Genomic DNA, 18,041 nt, shown 5'->3' on the forward strand with positions numbered 1-18,041 from the left:
CTTCCCTAAACAATGGGACTCAGTGTTCTCAAAGAAAAGCAAGTTTTGGGGTCATTTTGTCAAGAGGTTCCTGATACACAGCCCTATGAACGGAGCGCATAACTCTTGTGGTGTAGAGTTAGGGGAAAATCTAAGGCTCTGGCCTTCATGAAACTGATAGCATGGCCTGCCCCTGAGATTAGCTATTGAACGGGACCAATGACCAGTTTAGAAATATTTCAGAGTTTACTGCCCTACATAAGCGTTAGTACCTCTGATTACAGACAGCAAGACAACAATGAGACCAGGATAGGGAGCTGAGACCAGGCATGCTCAGTGCATGGCCCAGGCCCACAAGAGCCAAAACCACACGGGGGAGAATGAGAACACCCACCCAGATGGATGGAGCAGTTCACACCTCTCATCCCTATTGTTTCCTCTCCCAGGGCTGTTCTCATTCAGCTAAGAACACTCCATCAAGAGGAATGGGCCACTCACACCTCTCTGAGCCTCCTGTGCTGCAAATGAATGTTTAAAGCCCCTTTCCCCATACACCAGATTAGGGGTCTGGCCTCCACAGCTCCACTCTCCTGCCTCCAGCTGGTACAGTCACTTCTCACAGCCCCACCATCCCACCTCCCTATAGCCCCTGAATCCTTACGAGGGGTTTGGAGTGGCAAGGAGTAGGGGGGAGCTTGAGTGGTGTGTAGGGTAACCCTGGGCCATAGGGTAACTCAGGCTGTGGCTGGGAGCAGCAGCACCAGTACACCGAAGGGGGCGGGGAGCAGCCTGCAAGCAGGAGGCGAGAGGCAATTGCTAAGACTAGGTGACACAGGAGGACAATGCAGAGGGACCCCAAGGAGATCAGAGATAACAGGGCTGAGCTCAGGCCACTGCCCAGCCCTTAATTATCTGCCATGAGAAGGATGGGCCAGAAAGACACCCAGAGCCAGACCACAGCTGGCTCCCAATGACACACTTGCTGGGTGGGCTGTGTTATCAGGAACAGGGGTGACGCTGCGGACTGGGCCTGAAATGATGGGTGATGAGCAGGGGGAATCCCAGCCCTTTATGGGAAACACATTATGTTGATGTTATTTATTCACATTTCTTGTTTGCAGCCAGTTTGGGAGAACAGAGTGGGACAATTTTTAAAACTATTTATTTAGGAAGTTTTAACAGGTGTATGGAAATAGCAAAGAGAAAACAATTCCAACAGTAAGCTTTTGTTTAGAGAAATATACAGTAATATTCTCATCCGATCTCTCTCTCTGATAGGGTACTGCTCTGTTACAGAATGAGCATTCATTTTATTTTCTTTCCAGCCCTTTTGGGAGAGCAGGCGTGACAGCTGGAGTTGAGGGCAGCGTGTGCATGTGTGGGGTTGTTGTTATTGCCTTAGTAAGTAAAGTCATTGTGCTTGTAACATCAAGATATGCTGCATTTCGGGGCTGCTAGAAGCCACTAGACTCTGTCCTCAGCTGCACCAAGTTTATACTCAGCCCCGCTTGGAAGTGGAGAAATAGGCTCTAAGTGACCTTTCCCCTACTCTGATCCTGGCCAGAATGAACTCTGGTTTAGCTGAGAGAAATCTCAGGGCTGCTCTAAAGTTACCCCAGTTGCTGTGCCCGCCTAAGAGCTGGTGGAGCATATTCTGCCCATCTTGCCTTTTACATAGGTCCTCCATGCCCCTGCAGACCCACTCAGTTGTGGCAGGATTGGCTTGCACAGAGTTGGCTATATCTGCTTTGCACCACCAAATGATTACCCTGGGCCAGCGGAGTCCATGCCAATTCGTGCTCTGCTTAAGAAGGGTCGAGGGTTGAACTCACAACTCCATTATTCAATTGTTTAACTAGCAAAATGTGACCAATGAAGACATCAGTGGGTCTCTGTTCTTTGTCTCAGGAGCAGAGTGGGGCTGGTCCATGGCTGGGTTCCATGAAGGGTATTGTGATCCTGGTAAATGGAGAGTAACTCACACCACCACCGTGTTAATAGGCACAGACTAAAGGAAATCAGCTGGTACTTACCTTATTTTGTGTAGTTTGCAGTTGAGATGTTTCAGTCCTTGACACAGCAGCTGCACTCCTGGATCTCCCAGTTTGTTTCTCCCTATATCTAGCTCGGTCAGGTGCTGGTTCATGCTTAGCACAGAGGAGAGATCACCACAACAAGCAGCAGTTAGACTGCAATGTTCCAACCTGCAGCAGACAGATACAGAAAGGCAAAGGACTACTTGTTTACAACACCTGTGTGTTTCCCTCCTTGATACCAGTGTGTATCTCTAAAGAGACTCTGAATTCAGAGACATGAGAGAGAAATCAGCTATTTCTATTTAAATCATTATCAAAATACCCCTATACAAAGTTCTAGGCTCCTAAGGCAGAATCAACACTACAGCAAAACTCCAACAACATTAAAATAAATATTCAGACAGGAACTCAGCCAGCTAGCCACACACACACACAAAAAATCTCTTTCCCATCCCTTCATTGCTCTGGGAGGCATCCCTCAGTGACCCTCAGCAAACCCAAAACCCTGATCCAACAAGTGTCTTTTGCAGCATGCCCAAGTGGTCACCAGATTGAAGCTATTTTGTGCCAAGGAGGAAAGTAAGTTCCAGAACGCCCTGCCAGCAGCCCCTCTCCTTTACAACAAGGGGGAATCCAACTCAGGTGCCCCTGCTGACCGCAGCTGTAGCATTAGCATGGGAAGAAGTGATCCAACAGGCCCTTTAGATCTTTATAGCTCATAGGCTCATAACCAACACCTTAAACTCCACCCAGAGACCAGCTGTCAGCCGTTGCAGAACACCGCATCATGTGCTCACCGCAAGATGCCCCGTTCAGTAAACAAGTCACTATGTCTGCACCAGCTTCACTCTCTGAATGGTTTGAAGTGTAGCCCATAGCTACTCAGAATGCTTTGGTAGTGAGTAGATTCCTTTCCACGTGCCCAGTTATAGCAGTTACCCTGTATTCCATGAAGGGATGGTCAGCCAAGAATGGAACTGGGTGGGTAGGATGTAGGTGTATTTCTAGTGGGGTGGGGAATCCCTCCCTACACAGAAGGAAACACCTGGGAAATAGGTCACAAGCTCATTCATTGTCAGCACTCTGGTTTTCATTCCCTTAAACTGCAGGGAACCATTGCTGCTGTGTAAACTGGCCTGGCTCTCTCAGAAAGTAACCCAATGCCTCAGACTGTGAAGCCCAGCTTGGGAGAGCGGGGACCCTCACACTACACAAACTACCCCACTGGGCTACTGTGAGAGACCTAGGTTAAAAATTTAGAACCAAAGCCAAATAGCTCTTCAATATCTCATAGGTAGTGTTGCTGTGGCTGTTTTGGTCCCAGGATATGAGAGACACAAGGTGGGTGAGGTAATGTCTTTTATTGGACCAACTTCTGTTGGTGAGAGAGGCAAGCTTTCAAGTTTACACAGACCTGAAGAAAAGCTCTGTGTAGTGCCTCTTCCCACCCCCAACAGAAGTTGGTCTGATAAAAGATAATGCCTCACCCACCTTGTCTTTTAAATAGCTTGACTAGATTACCTTTGCCCTCAGCTTTACTTGACCCATATTGCAATCTGAAAGAATAAACCAGGTCTGGGTAATTTTTATGGATTTTATATAAACACTGAACATATGTATCACTGACTAAACTAATTAAGAATGGAACACCACAATGATCAAATCAAGGTCAAAACTGAGGTTGACTCACTAGATGAATTAGTTCAAATTATCAAATCAAGGTAACAAGTAAGCAGACCAAACTAGGCAGCTGACAAAGAATTCCTTTTGTTGATCCTGCATTAGGAGAATTAAGGAGGAGCTGTCTTCCCTTTAATCTAAATCCCCAGACAGCGTTCCAGGCAGTAGGACATGAGTGTCCATTCTGGTCTGAGGCCCTTGTCAAGTGAGATCACCCAAAGAGTGATTTCTTTGCAAGTCACCACTTTCTTACTTCCCTCTTAAATCCCTGTGTTGTTACAAGCTATTTTCTACTATTCCCATTTCCCTCCTCCACCTTTCACATCATAAATAGCACAGAATCTTTCCAAAAAGCCTTAACCCAGCAGTAATTGTTAAATCACACACAATAGCAGCTTTTGGAACACCAACCAGGAGAACCTCAGTAATTATAGAGGACAGCCATGGGCATTTGGTGTTCCTTCCTAGGGAACTATTAATGCTGCCGCTCTGCCTCCAACACCCCCACCCCCACACACACGGAGCCAGGAGGCATCCCTCATAGAAGACAAAGATAAAAAGAAAAGGATCAACCTCCTTCTGCTTTGTTTTTTAGGATCTTTACCTCAGGTGGTGGTGGTTGTTTACTGGAACCAAGTAATGGAATCATATAGTCAGAGCTCCTACTGCCAGTGGGGTCTTTCAGGCAACAGCAGACTGCTCAGGCTGGTACAGCTAATGACCAGAATCTTTCACCTCTTCTTCCTCTGGACAGCCCAACCAGGGAAGAGAAGGGAACTTTGCTTCAGATGTTGTTGGTGAACCAAGAGAGCTCCCTTCTCTTCCACATGGACTAGCTACAGCGCAATGGCTGTAACACCCTGGTCACTGAAGATGCTGCAGTACAGAGAAAGCTGCAGGCTTAATAGGATCCAATCAGCCTATTTCCATTGGGGATTCCTGACACTTGGTGGTAATTGCTGGGCTAATGAGACAATTGGCTCAGTAACTGGGAGGAACAGGAAGCTGGGTGGAGGAGGAGCGGAGCTGTGGGGCAGGCTTCTCCTCGTGTGTAACTGTGCTATATCCTGCCCTGTCTGAAAACAGAGGATTCAATGTGCATGTGATGGAAAAATAACAAACTATGTGTTTGTAATGGAGAGGCTGTGAAAACTGACTAGGCAGTGCTGCACACTTGACAGCTGGAGAAGTGCCTTGTGACAGGCCTGGACCTTGATAGGTGTCATTTCATGCTTGCGCCATCTCAGGGACCACCTTTGTAGCGTTGGGCCAATTAGATGGTCCATGCATTCTGGATGCCGTTGATGTGGCCCAATCCTCTTGCAGCACATAGTCTTTAGGTCTCGGGTCATTAGGGAAAGTCCCATCAGGAATGATGGTTATCTTGTACAATCTGCTGTTTTGAGTGCATTACAGATGTCTCCCAAATAAAAAAAACAGCGTGTGCGTGGGCTCAGGAGGGAAGTACCAGTACCATCCATCCATCTTGGTTAATGGACAGGAGGCCCATGCTTATGCGAAATCATCATTTCTTGAAAAATAGACATCTAGTCATTGCGCACTCATCTTTCGTTTTCTATCCAGTGACAAGAGAAGAGCATCCATCAGTTCCATTAAAGCAGCATCCATTCCATATCCTAGCCTGAATCCAGACTGTGCTGGGTCTGGAATGTTGGCTTCAGTCAGGTGGAGCTTGTAGTTGGCCTTTTCCTAGCTTCTCTTTGAACTTGCTCAGGAATGGGAGGTTTGACACTGGTCAGTCATTGGCTAGAGCAGAAGTTCCAGGGTGAGCTAATGGAACCTACAGTGCTGTCAACCTCAGTGAAAGCTGCTGCCCAGAGAGAGGGGCAGGCTGAGGAAGAGACGGGTGAAGGACAAAACACCCCGGCTGCTCCTATAGACAATCCCCAGCTAATGATTATTTCTACTGAATTTCTTTGTCTTTTTGTCCTTTCCCTCTTCCCTCTTTCTGTTTCTTTCTCAGGTTGTTAGGTTTATCCCAGGATTCGTTGATTACAATGAAGGTAAAGGATTTGAATGACAGAGGGTTATTCTAGTCAAATTGTGAACTCTCCTATGACCGTATTCTCATTCACACATAGTGAGTAAATTAATCGAAGGGTCTTCAGTAAAATACACTGCATTTACGGTGCATGTAGAGTGGCTTTGTGATCCAACTTCTCATCGAATACAGGTGATAAATCTACATAGCAGTGGGTCTCTTTCTGACTCCTTGGGAAGACAGTAGGTGTTTTTTAAGGGTTGTTGCTGCATTCATTGTAGTGCTGTGATTCTAGTAGAAAGAGCTGAAATCGCGATAGGACAATGTCAATAGGCACAGAGAAACCAGCTGCTACTTACCCTAGTTTCTGAAGTTTGCAGTTTGGATGTTTTACTCCCTCACACAGCAGCTGCACTCCGGCATCTCCAAGTTCATTATACCCCAGTTCCAGCTCTGTCAAGTACTGGCTAGTGCTGAGAGCAGAGGAGAGATCCCCACAACAATCAGCTGTGAGATCACAACCCCACAACCTGCAGGAGACAGAAACACACAGAGAAGGAAACAAGTTATCACTTCCCTCCTGTTTGTGGCAATTCTTTCACTCATGTCACTGTCTGTCTGGAAAGGGATGATTCATTCAGAAGACACCAGTCACAGGGCTCTAGCAGGGGGCAGTGGGACTGTTGGCACCAACGACCCCTGTGTGGATTCCTGTCCACGTGCCTCTGCCTCTGTCAGTCACCCCGTGTTCCAAAAGGGAATGTTCAGATGAGCTGAAGGGAGGGCAGCAGACTGCAGGGGTGTTTGTAATGGGCTGGAGAATCCTAACAGGCACGGAGTAATAGTTCAAACCCTTTCCCAGTGCTTATACTCAAGCTCCTTTCTGCTTATGCTAATTCAATCTAAAGCTGCTGTGTGAGCTCCTCTGCCTCCCCCAAAACATTCCCCAGTGTCTAAAACTATGCCTATATCATCACTGCAGAGTTACCCCAGCTCTGAATGTCTAGTTCTGGGAACCCAGGTTAGCCAAGCAGGGCATTGAGTGTCCACACTGCTAAGCCACACTCAAGTCATGTTTGGGCACCATTGCCCTAGTCAGATAAGCTAGCCAAGGCTTACAGCACTTCCAAACCTGGGTCAAAGGCTTTTGTCTGTGGACAGCAGAGGAGATAGGGCTAAAGCCTTGGTAACAGCCCAAGTTAACTCTGCAGTAACCACGTACCCTATCAGCCAGGGTATGTGGGAGCCAAATCCCTTCCAAACTAGAAGACAGATGACATTTTTCCTCACAGCCAAACTCCAAGCTACATATATTACTGATAACAGAACAGACCCCGCTCCCAGCCCACCTGTTTAGCACAACTGGGTTCCCTGTTCCCCGAGAGACTTTCTGGGTCTGTAATAAATGACTTTCTTCCCTTGCCTGTATCAGAACCACTTACAAAGGCTAGAGGTGGGGTTCACAATACTTATAAAATGAAGGAATTTACAGTGAATCCGACTTGTGCTCTTTGTAAGGTTCCAGGCCTGGGACACATGATCTCACTGCATGCTGGTATGCAGGCTCCACAATCAAAAACTCTCTCTAAAGGGAGTGTGTTTCTTGGCCTATTGAATTGCTATGGGAAGTCTGTAGTTAACCTCCATGGCTGAACCCTTGAAGTTGCTACATATAAAAGAAACCTATTATTGACCACAGAATGTATTACTGGGTCATTCTGGGACACTCAAGATGACATGAAGGAAATTCCTTAGTTTTCTATGTACCATTACTAGGAGTCTGGGTAATAAATAGGAGGATTTGGAAATGCTCACACGAGAAATTCTGTCGTAGTTGGTATTACTAGAACCTATGAGAGGATTCACATAATTAGAATGTTTAAATTAATGACTACAACCTATTTAGTAAGGATAGGAGAGGATAAAAGACAGGTTAATGGCAATTAATATAAATCATAAATTAAGAAGGGCAGGCAATTGATAAGTGAAGCTAAAAGTCTCAACAGCAAAAGCATCTATGGACAATATGGTTAAGAATAATTAAAAGGAATGTTTTTTAATATATCTGGAACAAAAGGCAGAAATATTAAATATCTACTTTTGTTTTGTAGCTGACAGGAATTAGAGTCACAGGACTGGAAGGGACCTCAAGAGGTCATCTAGTCCAGTCCCCTGCACTCATGGCAGGACTAAGTATTATCTAGACCATCCCTGACTGGTGTTTGTCTAACCCAAGGGTGGCTCTTCAGAAGTTAATATGCGGCTCCTTGTATAGGCACTGACTCCAGGGCTGGAGCTACAGGTGCCAACTTTCCAGTGTGCCGGGGGATGCTCACTGCTCAACCCCTGGCTCTGCTGATGAGGGGCTGCTGACATATTACTGTGGCTCATTGGCAATGTACATTGGTAAATTCTGGCTCCTTCTCAGGCTCAGGTTGGCCATCCCTGGTCTAACCTGCTCTTAAAAGTCTCCAATTCCACAACCTCCCTAGTCAATTCATTCCAGTGCTTAACTACCCTGACAGTTAGAAAGTTTTTCCTAATGTCCAACCTAACCCGCCCTTGCTGCAATTTAACTCCATTGCTTCTTGTCGTATCCTCAGAGGTTAAGGAGAACAATTTTTCTCCCTCCTCCTTGCAACAACCTTTTATGTACTTGAAAACTGTTATCATGTCTCCTCTCAGTCTTCTCTTCTCCAGACTAAACAAACCCATTTTTTTCCAGGAAGCTGGAGAGTTTATTCATAACACATAATGGTGATAAAATATTTTCTGTTCCAACACTATCTAAAGAGGATTAAACAGCATCTGAGAGTTAAATTATTGTAAATCAGAAGGTCTTTACTGCACCAATTTTTTTTCAATAATAATTGGCTGAGGAGCTTTCTGGACTGTTGATGTTAAATAAATCTTGGGAAACTGAGGAAGTTCCAGAGGACTAAAAGAAAGCCAATGCTGTGCTGATATTTTAAAATGACAAATGGAATGAACTGAGAATTATAGTCCATTTGGCCTCCCATCAACCCAGGAAAAAATAATGGAACAGCAGAGATGGATCTAGTAATAAAGAGGTAAAGGATTGAATATCAATAATGACAGTCAATTTAGTTAATAGAAAACAGGTCTGTTTGACAAGACCTGACACCCGTCTTTGAGATTATGAGTCTGGTTGATAAAGGTATCTACTGAGATGATGTACTTAGACTTCTGCAAGAAACTTGATTTATTAGCACACCGCATTTTGATTAAAAAATAGCACTGTACAAAAATCAATACAACACATATGAAATGGATTGAAAACTGGCAGACTGATAATTCTCACCCCATCCATGTATTGTGGGTGTTCCTTTTTTTCCTGCTGGTTAGAGATGGCCAAAATTTGACAGGCAGCTAGAGACTAGAACCGCCCCTCTGTGGAGCTTCCAGAATTCTCTGCCTCCACTCCCGGGTAATCAGCACACCAGGGGTCTCCTCTTTGTGGCAGAGTCTCAAGATCTTTTTAAATTGGATTCCATTGGAGGCTCATACAAATGACTCTAAACTGAAGTACGCTATATTAAATTATAAAAATAGCAATGAGCAGGCTCCCTTTTGGCCAGGGGGTTTTCCGAGCCAGTCTTGCATCTGCTCTGGCCACAGCTCTCTTCCACAAGAGGGATCGTTTGGGGGGCAGTCCGTCTTTCCTCCTTTAACTCTCTGGTCATGGCTGAGAGAGGAAAGAAGAGGAGCCAGGAATGCTCTGATGGTGCAGCTCTCTCAGAGCCAGGACCTCAAGGGCCCGAGTGCCCCAGCTGTAGGTAAGACCTTGCAGCCAAACCAGAGAGTGGTATAGGAGAAGCCAGGTCCCCCGGTTGTCCTCTACACATGGGGCACAGCCCCCTCGGGAGGTAGGGCTACAATGAAACAGTGGCTCAGCTTGTGGAGTCCCTGTCAGGCCATCTGGCACCGGAGCTGCCAGTGGGCAAAGCAGCTTTGGAGGCTCCCAGTACAGCAGCTAGCAGAGCTGGCTGAAAATTCTCCATTGAAACTTTTTTTTTAAAATGGAAAATGGCTTTGTTCAACGACACAGAAAAGTCCATTTTTTGTGAATGTTCGTGTGTGCGTTGGGGGGGGGGGGATTCACAACCAGCTGTTGCAGTCAGCTCCTTCCTGCCTCTGAGGAGCACAGGCAGGCCAGAACCTCCTGCCCTCCCAGCCTCACAAAGGACAGGCCAGAGGGTAAGTACCCAGCCAACCCTCAGCCCTCACACCATTCAAAGGGATCCTCATCCCTCTATAGTCCTGGGAGTTCCCCTGAGAGAGAAACCAAGGTACTAGCTTTGTCTCAGCTATTGCAAATGATGCCGTCCTCGGAAATGTGAAGGCACGGGTGTCCAGCAGATACACACGCTCCCAAGGTCAGAGTGAAGGTCCGCATTATAGTGCGGTTGTGAGGAATGTGATGTGTGCGTTGCGTTACTGCACATGGCGGAGCATAGGACTTACGGAGGAGCAGAGTCGGTCAGTGGAAGTGGTGAATGTGTTGTGTGAGGGGTGATGATATTTAAATAGGATGTTTGCTTGTTTTTAAGGGTTTGTTTGTGGGCCCATTCCTCTTGTGCAACACTTGTGGTTGGGTTTGGATTGGATCTTTTTTCTAAGAGAGACACCCTAGTTCAAACAGGAATTAATTCAGGGAAGTTCTCTGGCCTGTGTTGTACAGGTCAGACTAGCTGTCACAAGGTCCCTTCTGGCCTTCTAATCTATATGCATGAGGACAGATGCACTGATTTAGCTCCAATACTTTTGGGTAGGACAGTGCCAGTATGGAGGGCAAATGCTGAGCCCATTCAGCCATGGCTAGTTGGACACATTGACTTGCTTGTGGTTTGCTCATTCAAAAAAACAGTTGAAACTCAAACAATACAAGTCTAGTGCATGAGGCCTATGAATCGCCCACCAGACAAGTTGTGGTTTTGAGGGTCAGGGAGCTGTCGTGTCCAAAGGTTAATTTTACACTGAACATGAAAGACAAGGGGTTGGGGTGATGCACTTTCAGAAAGGTCAGTGTCCTATAGCAAGCCCATTGGAGGTGGGGCGGGAAGAGAGAATGAGAGGAAAGAGAGAGACAGGGAAATCGGGGTGTAGTGTGAAAGGGAAGAGAGAACTTGCACAGAGATTAGAGACCAGGATGGGGCATTGACAGATGGGCATCTTTGCCTAGCCAGGGGCTCAGAGGCAGGGCTTCTGACAGTTGTAATGAAGGTATATTTTATTGTTTGAAACCCAAAGATGTTTCCCCCAGTGAGGTGGGAATTTCATAGTTCCAGGCTCAGCCAAGCAATGAAAATGGAGCTGAATTGGGGGCAGATGAGGTACTATCACATTCCTGAGCTGTCTGACCATTTGGCATCACTGCCTCTCATGCCACCATCTGTGAATGACTCACTCCCAACACTCCTCCAGCCTATGAGGGATAAAAGGGGCAGGACTCTTTGCAGAGCCACACAGATGGGAGGCACCAGTGATCCGTAGGTTTTGATCCTCAGGAGGAAACAGGAGGCTGCAGGTGTCCTGAGCGGAAGGCTCCCAGAGCAAGGGGGAGGGAAGGAAAGTCAATGGGGTGATGGGAAGAGAAACCACTAACAGATGTCTTCTTTCCCTACAGAGAGGGGGGGTTTTGATAGCAGCTGGTGGATTCTCTTTTCTGCAGGCTGTGTAATGGAGAGTGGCACCTTATCCTCAAGAGGGAAGATAAGGAAGAGACACTGGTGGTGAGAATAAAAGGAGAAATCAACTAGCCCTGAGTTGGATCCCATCCATCTACACACAGACAGGCAGAGCTTTGAGGCTTCCCTTGATGGCTGAAGGGGAGCGATGGGGACAGAAGCAGGTCAGCCCTCCAGGCTGTGGATCTGATGTTCTTGGGAGGGAATGGGGATCCCTGCATTAGGGGTCAGTGTCACTAACCCCAAACCTCCAATGATGGACCTTAGCTGGGAGGCTGATTTTGCCGTTCACTCTGCTTGTGCTTTTGCAGCTTTCTAAGAGATCTCAGAATCCAACGTGCAGGTCTTTGGAAAACTTGGGCAGAAGAGTAACAATGGGAGCTGCTGGGTTCTGAGCAATTCTGAAAATCTGGCCCAAAGTCCCGGGAGTTCCCCAGGAGCACCCCACACCAGGTTTGAAGTTCAGTCGTGAAAGAAGAACCACCGAGCAGACATGTACTGGAATAGAAAAGGGAGGAACCACAGCTTGCCCCAAAGGGTTTTGTGTTTTATAATGAGTCCAGCATTGGCCTCTGTTCTAACCTGCCCGGTTTGTTACTGTGACCACATGTCCCCACTCCCAGAGGGCTGCACTTCAAAGGGTATTTCTCCAAACTGGTGGTGCCTCTCAGCTGAGAGAAGCTTCCGCCCCAAAACTCTGTGAATTTCAAGGCAGGAGCTACCATGGCTAGGGCTGAAGTTGAAATCACACTGGATAGTTCAGCTCAGATTGTGAGGTTAAGAATCCTCAGACTCCTGGAACCTCTTTTGCCTTAATAAATTTTAAATCAATATGTCAAGTTGTCAAAAGTCATTAAAGTTCTCTACAAAACAGGCTGCTAGCTGAAGGGGAAAGACTGCACTATTTTAAAGCAAATGCATTTTAGTAAGAGTATTTTTTTAAACAAATCTATTTATTCATTAAATATCAGGGGGCTGTGGAGCCAGCTTCTGGTGTGGGCCCAGCTTTACTGAAAAATTTCCATTTTCCAAGCAGGGCAGTCTGGTGCATGTTGGGAGCCAATGACACAGGTGCTGGAGAGACACTAATCTCTCAGCATCTCCATGTAGGGAGCAGACATGAGCCACCAGCCACACACCCTGCCAAGCGCTTTACACAAAGGTCGCCTGTAAATGCACAGAGGAGGCCAAATGTTACTTACCCCAGTTTCTGCAGTTTGCAGTTCGGGTGTTTCAGTCCCTCGCACAGCAACTGCACTCCAGAATCTCTGAGATAGTCAATACCCAGCTCCAGCTCTGTCAGGCTGTCACTGATGCTGAGAACAGCCGCAAGATCCTCACAGCAAGCGTCCGTGAGAAGGAAATTCTTCAACCTGCAGGAGAGAGAAATGCAGAGACAAGCAATCACAATGTGAATGGGGCTTGTCCCAGCTGTTATGACAGGTGGCCCCGCCCACCTGCTTCTCTCCTGGACCAATCAGCATTGAGAATGGGCCAGAAGGCCTGCCTCACATCCTGTCCTAAGCCCCACTCCTAGTCTAATGAGAAACCAGTGTTGATTGGGACTTCCTGCGTGAGCCCTGCTCCTTGCACTTCACCCTGACTGGACTGCCCTGGGAATGAGCCAGACATTTCAAGCCCCAATCCTCTGCCAATGACCAATGAGGAATAAGGGGTGGGGAAAGACTTCCACCCTAAGCATCGCCCTTAGTCCTTTCCACTGACTAACCAGAATTCAGGATGGCCCCTGTACTCCCAGCTGTCAGAGTTTTAGAGTAACTACACCTTTGATCCCCTCTGTGGTCTGCTCAAGGAAAACTCCCTCGGGCTTCTAGCTGCTGCCTCTCTCTGGGCAGGGACCCATATCCTGTTCCCTTCTGGCCGGGGGTTTAGGCTGTGGCAGCTGGTAGTTGCACTCTGATTATCCCCAGAAGGTCTGACTAAGTGCAGCCCCTGGACTTTGCTCTCTTTCCAAAGGCTATAACTGTGGTTTACTAGTAACCAACCAGCACTCTCAAAGCAGAGTGCAATTATTTAAGGACAAAAACATACAGAGAAAACATAAAATAATAACAGGATTTAAATGCTCCCCCTCCCACATCACCTCTATGGAGACCCAGGCAGGTTCCAGTCCCAACAACCCTTCGGCAGGGTGGAGTCTCCCCTTGGACAAAAGGTCACAGCCATTTGTCAAATCAAAAAAGAGGACCCCTCTGTCAAGATCAACTCAGCCTTTTATCCCAAACCTCTTGCTTTGTCCCTGCTCCCCGAGTCTGATTGGCCATAGAGCAAATGTCCCTGCATAATTATTAGGTCCTGCTGGAAGGCAGGCATGGGATACCTACAAAAGGCTGTGACACATAAGAGCCTGCTGTCTAATTGGACAGCCCTTGAGCCTCTTTGGAGGATGCAAATAACTTGAGCTGGTCTGTAGGCTTGGGACAGAGCATAGGAAGGCCCAGAGATGCCTGTTTGGGAAGATTTTCACAGGAAAAGCAAAAGGAACATCTAACAAAGAGGCTGTGACCCGCTAAATGTTGAGTCCTTGCTCCAACGTATGCGGGGGTGGGGGCGAGATCTCCTCAACAAAATAGCTGATAAAAATGTATGTCCACCCTAACCTTGTTCTTGGAAGCATTTGCACTGTTGAGCTTAAATTTACTAAAAAAGTTCAGCCTGAAGCAGACACCCGGTGCGGAAAATTTCCACCCAAGCAGTTAGAGTTCAGCCAATTTATAAGCAACTGAAGACAGACTTACAATAGGAAGTATCAGGCAAAGTTAATAATAGGTGATACTACCAGCACATGTATTCAGTTACAGGCAAAACACTAATTCCTCAAGTTCAGAGAGGAGGAGGAGGAGTTTGGAGGTAGAGCTCCAGTTTGGGCCCATCTTTCTTTATAACTTCAAGTTTACAAACATGACAGGCCATGGGGATGTTGTGAACCACTGACACATCAGGTGCTGCAGGGTTACTCAGCTGTCAGCCTCACCATGTACTCGCAGGGAGCTGACAGTCTCACACCATCGGCACAACCGCCGAGTTCTTTACAGAAAAGGAACCTGTAAATACTTACCCCAGTTTCTGCAGTTTGCAGTTTGCGTGCTTCAGTCCCTCGCACAGCAGCTGCACGCCTGAATCTCTAAGGAGGTTCCCCCTCAGCTCCAACTCGGTCAGAGTCTGGTTGATACTGAGAACAGAGGAGAGATCCTCACAACAAGCAGCTGTGAGCTGGCAACCCATCAACCTGCAGGAGACACGTAAACAGAGAGAAATGAGCATCTCTGTCTGTCCTGTTCCCTCTGTGGGTTTTTATAGCAAGATTCCTTTATTCTGGGAATAAAATCACAGAGCTGCAGCAGTGGTTGCTGAGGACCATGTGACTATGTGTGGATTTCAATCCATGTGCAGCTGCAGCTCTCATTGATCCTGTATTCCACATATGAATGTTATTCTAAGGCAAAGTTCCCAAACTCCATCCCCTGAGCATAAGCATTGTAGCTTCTGCTAATGAAAAAGCAATAAAGGAGGAGCCAGAGGAGAGGAAATAAAGGGAGGGACAAGATTCTCAATGGAAAATAATGAAACTGTTCCTGCAGTCAAAGCTATATTTTAGTTTTGCAGATGTGGGAAGCCTGTTGTTGTCTCTCACGGTCTCATTTCTACTTAGGATTCAGCCAAGAAGCCAGCCTCTATGGCGTACTTAGTTCTGAACATTCAGAATTCAGGGATGGGCTCAGTTTTGCTGAGTGTCAGGTTCCCCCATCCCTGTCCTATTTTCCCTAGGTTTGACCAGACCCTAGAAAAGGCTGGGAGTTCCATAGGGAGCCCAGTCTCACAGGCTGGGCCTACAATTAAATTGTGACAGTCTTTCACCGTTGCAGCCCCACTGTTGTGACAGCAGCATTGTGGGAGTGACTGTAGAGATGTCAGAAACTTAGGAATATGGGAAGAGCTAAAAAGTGGGATAAAATGAGCCCAGAGCTAGTGTTTGTGTTACATATGGGCTCATAATGCTAGGGAGAGACCGATAGGTGCCTCAGGACTTCCCTAAAGAAAGCTCAAAGGAACTCCCAGTGATGGTCAAGGCCAGATCCACGGCTGGTGTAAATCAGAGAAGCTACTTAGAAGTCAGTGGAGCTATACTGATTTGTACCAGCAGAAGATCTGGCCCTTAGTGTGGAAGTTCAGTGGCCATAAACTCCCTGACATATAGTGTAAGGAGTCACAATTTATCAATGGATGAAAAGATACATGGATTGGTGTGGGAAATGAAGACTGGGGAGGGAATTACAAAGGAAGCCAGTGGCTGCTGACGCTAATTGTTGTATTTTACAGTTGGGACGTTTCAGCCTCTACAAAGTGGTGTCACTCCTGAATTCCCCTGGTTGAGACTGGAATTCCTTCTCTGGGACTGAAGGTAAATGTCACACACAAAGTACAGCTCAGACAGTGTGCAGCAGCCAAATTATCTGAGCATATCACACCATGGCTCTCAAACTGTATCAAACCCCCATGAGTTTCAGGATAGCATTCCAAACCCTAGCAGTAGCCCTGATTTACAAGACTCGTAATACCTCAAGGTGACGCTGTCTCAGAGACTGTTCACCCACCCGTGATCCACCAACCTGGCTACACTGCCCAGGGGCACTACAGCTAACAAAGCCCAGGTCAGACTCCTGGGGCACAGGCGGAGCATTCTCAGCAGCAGGCCCTGGCTGGGAAGCTCTTTCCCAGGGAAGATCAGACTGAGCCTGCGCCTGTCCATGTTCAGATCTAAATGCCAGACCAGCCTCTCTGCTCCCTTACAGAGCCCTGTGTTCAGGGAGCTCTGATTACTGCCCAGCACGCAGCCTTCCAGAACGTGGAGTGGTACACGCTCATATTTCAAGTTCAGAAAACCAGTTAAGTTTCCTCTGCCCCATCAGGAACAGGAGGGGCAAACCCTAAAGGTCAGAAAACCAGGACATTTCCCCAAGGAAAAGCAAAGCATCTTATATAAGCAGAAATACAACGTTTACATTTCATAACCTGGCACAGCGGCCCTGTGTGCATCATCAACTTGACAACATGTTACCTGTTACGGAACATTTCGCAAGTACTTCCCTGCCCCTGCCTGCTTCCAAAATATGAAGCAACAGTGACCTCTAGTGACTGACAGGAGGAACTACAGTCCCTGCCTTCACTGGATTCCACCTGCAGTAAGGACAGGAGTGACAGGGTTGCCAAACGAGTGTCAGATGAGATACCTGACATTTGGCAGCCCTGTGGTCTGTACATACTGGTCAGTGATGTCACCTTGCTGCTGGGGAAGTGCCTTTCCCAAGAGATACTGCTGCCTGGATCACTGTATTTTTAAAAATAATTGTGACTGACTATTCACAGCAGCTTGGGTGCTCCCACTGGGATGTGTTGCAAACTTCCAACCCCACATGTAGCAGTGACCTGAAATCCAGCAGCCAATGCTCATGCAGCTGCCCCAGGCTGAGATAGATTGGTCCCCAACTCACCTGAAGATCTCTTGAGAAAGGGCAAAGCCTTCCAGAGCACCAATACAAACTGCCCATCAGTAGGCTCCCCCCGCCATCCAAGAAAATCAACCGCCCCCTTTCTTGGTCACAGCAGCAGATCAGCCTCCAGTGCCCAGGCTGGGCCTGGCAATTCCTTTAAGCAACATGTCAGAGGCCCCCCTAACCCTATTTGTCAGTGTTGGAAAATGGATGTGATGCTGCAGCTCACCCTACCCCAGTTGGAGGTCACTGAGCAACAGGATTCTGGGGGGGCTGGGAAGTCATTCATCTGCTCCCACTGCCAATCCCACTTGTAGCAGCACGGAGGAGGTCGCTCTCACTGGTTTCTCTGCAACTCCATTTGCTTCCAGGAAAATCTGGAAGTGCAGCCATCTCTGCCAAATTACCTTTCCGAGTGAGAGACTGAAGGGGCTTCATTCAGTGAAAGCTTTTAGTTCACTTGTGCCTCCAGGTGATAAGGGTCTGACACAAAGGAGTGCTGGAGAGAAACTGGTTGCTATTTCCTGGCCCTGCCTAGTCCCACGACTTGGATTAATGTGATAATGGCCTGTCACATGACAGAGGTCACCACCCACTGCTACCTTAGTAACTAGAAACACTTTTCTATGCCCGGAGGGGCTTCTTGTCAAGGGTATTTCTACAAACTGGTGGTTTCTCTTGGCTGAGCCTCGCTTCACTTCCCACTACAGGGACTTCACATTATATTCATCAGTAATGCAAGGAACCTACAGGCCTGTATCCTATAAGACACTGACTTCAGCAAGTTGGCATAAGGCTTGAGGCCTATGAACTCTGAACAGATAAATGCCCCAAATAGAGTGCTTAAGGGGGATTTCTGACCACAGGAACATGGCCCAACCACAAGAGTGTTATGGCAACGAACTGACATATGTAACAGATACATGAGCTACATCTGCAAATACCTAACAACAAAATGGCCATGGTAACAAATTGACCTATGTGATAATAAGTTGAGAACACTGATATACTAACCTACAGGAGAAGGACACTCCAAAGTTATCAAGGTGAGGAAATACAAAGAAGGAAAAGGGGGGAAAGCCTTGCATCAAACATAGTGGCATCAGCATAACATCTTATAAAA

General features: G+C 47.1%; 1 protein-coding gene across 1 annotated transcript in view; it reads right to left on the reverse strand.

Annotated features, from left to right (window-relative positions):
* The window catches only part of LOC135877392 (NACHT, LRR and PYD domains-containing protein 3-like), a 47,735-nt gene that overhangs the window by 1,359 nt on the left and 28,335 nt on the right, over window positions 1-18,041 (reverse strand). The window contains exons 8-11 of the mRNA XM_065402820.1: window positions 14,485-14,655; window positions 12,608-12,778; window positions 6,057-6,227; window positions 2,013-2,183 (exon numbers count right to left, since the gene is read on the reverse strand). Coding sequence (XP_065258892.1) covers window positions 2,013-2,183; window positions 6,057-6,227; window positions 12,608-12,778; window positions 14,485-14,655 — 684 coding nt within the window. The remainder of the gene's footprint in view (window positions 1-2,012; window positions 2,184-6,056; window positions 6,228-12,607; window positions 12,779-14,484; window positions 14,656-18,041) is intronic.

Source organism: Emys orbicularis, chromosome 4, assembly GCF_028017835.1.
Source record: "Emys orbicularis isolate rEmyOrb1 chromosome 4, rEmyOrb1.hap1, whole genome shotgun sequence".
NCBI classification, from domain to species: Eukaryota; Metazoa; Chordata; order Testudines; family Emydidae; genus Emys; species Emys orbicularis.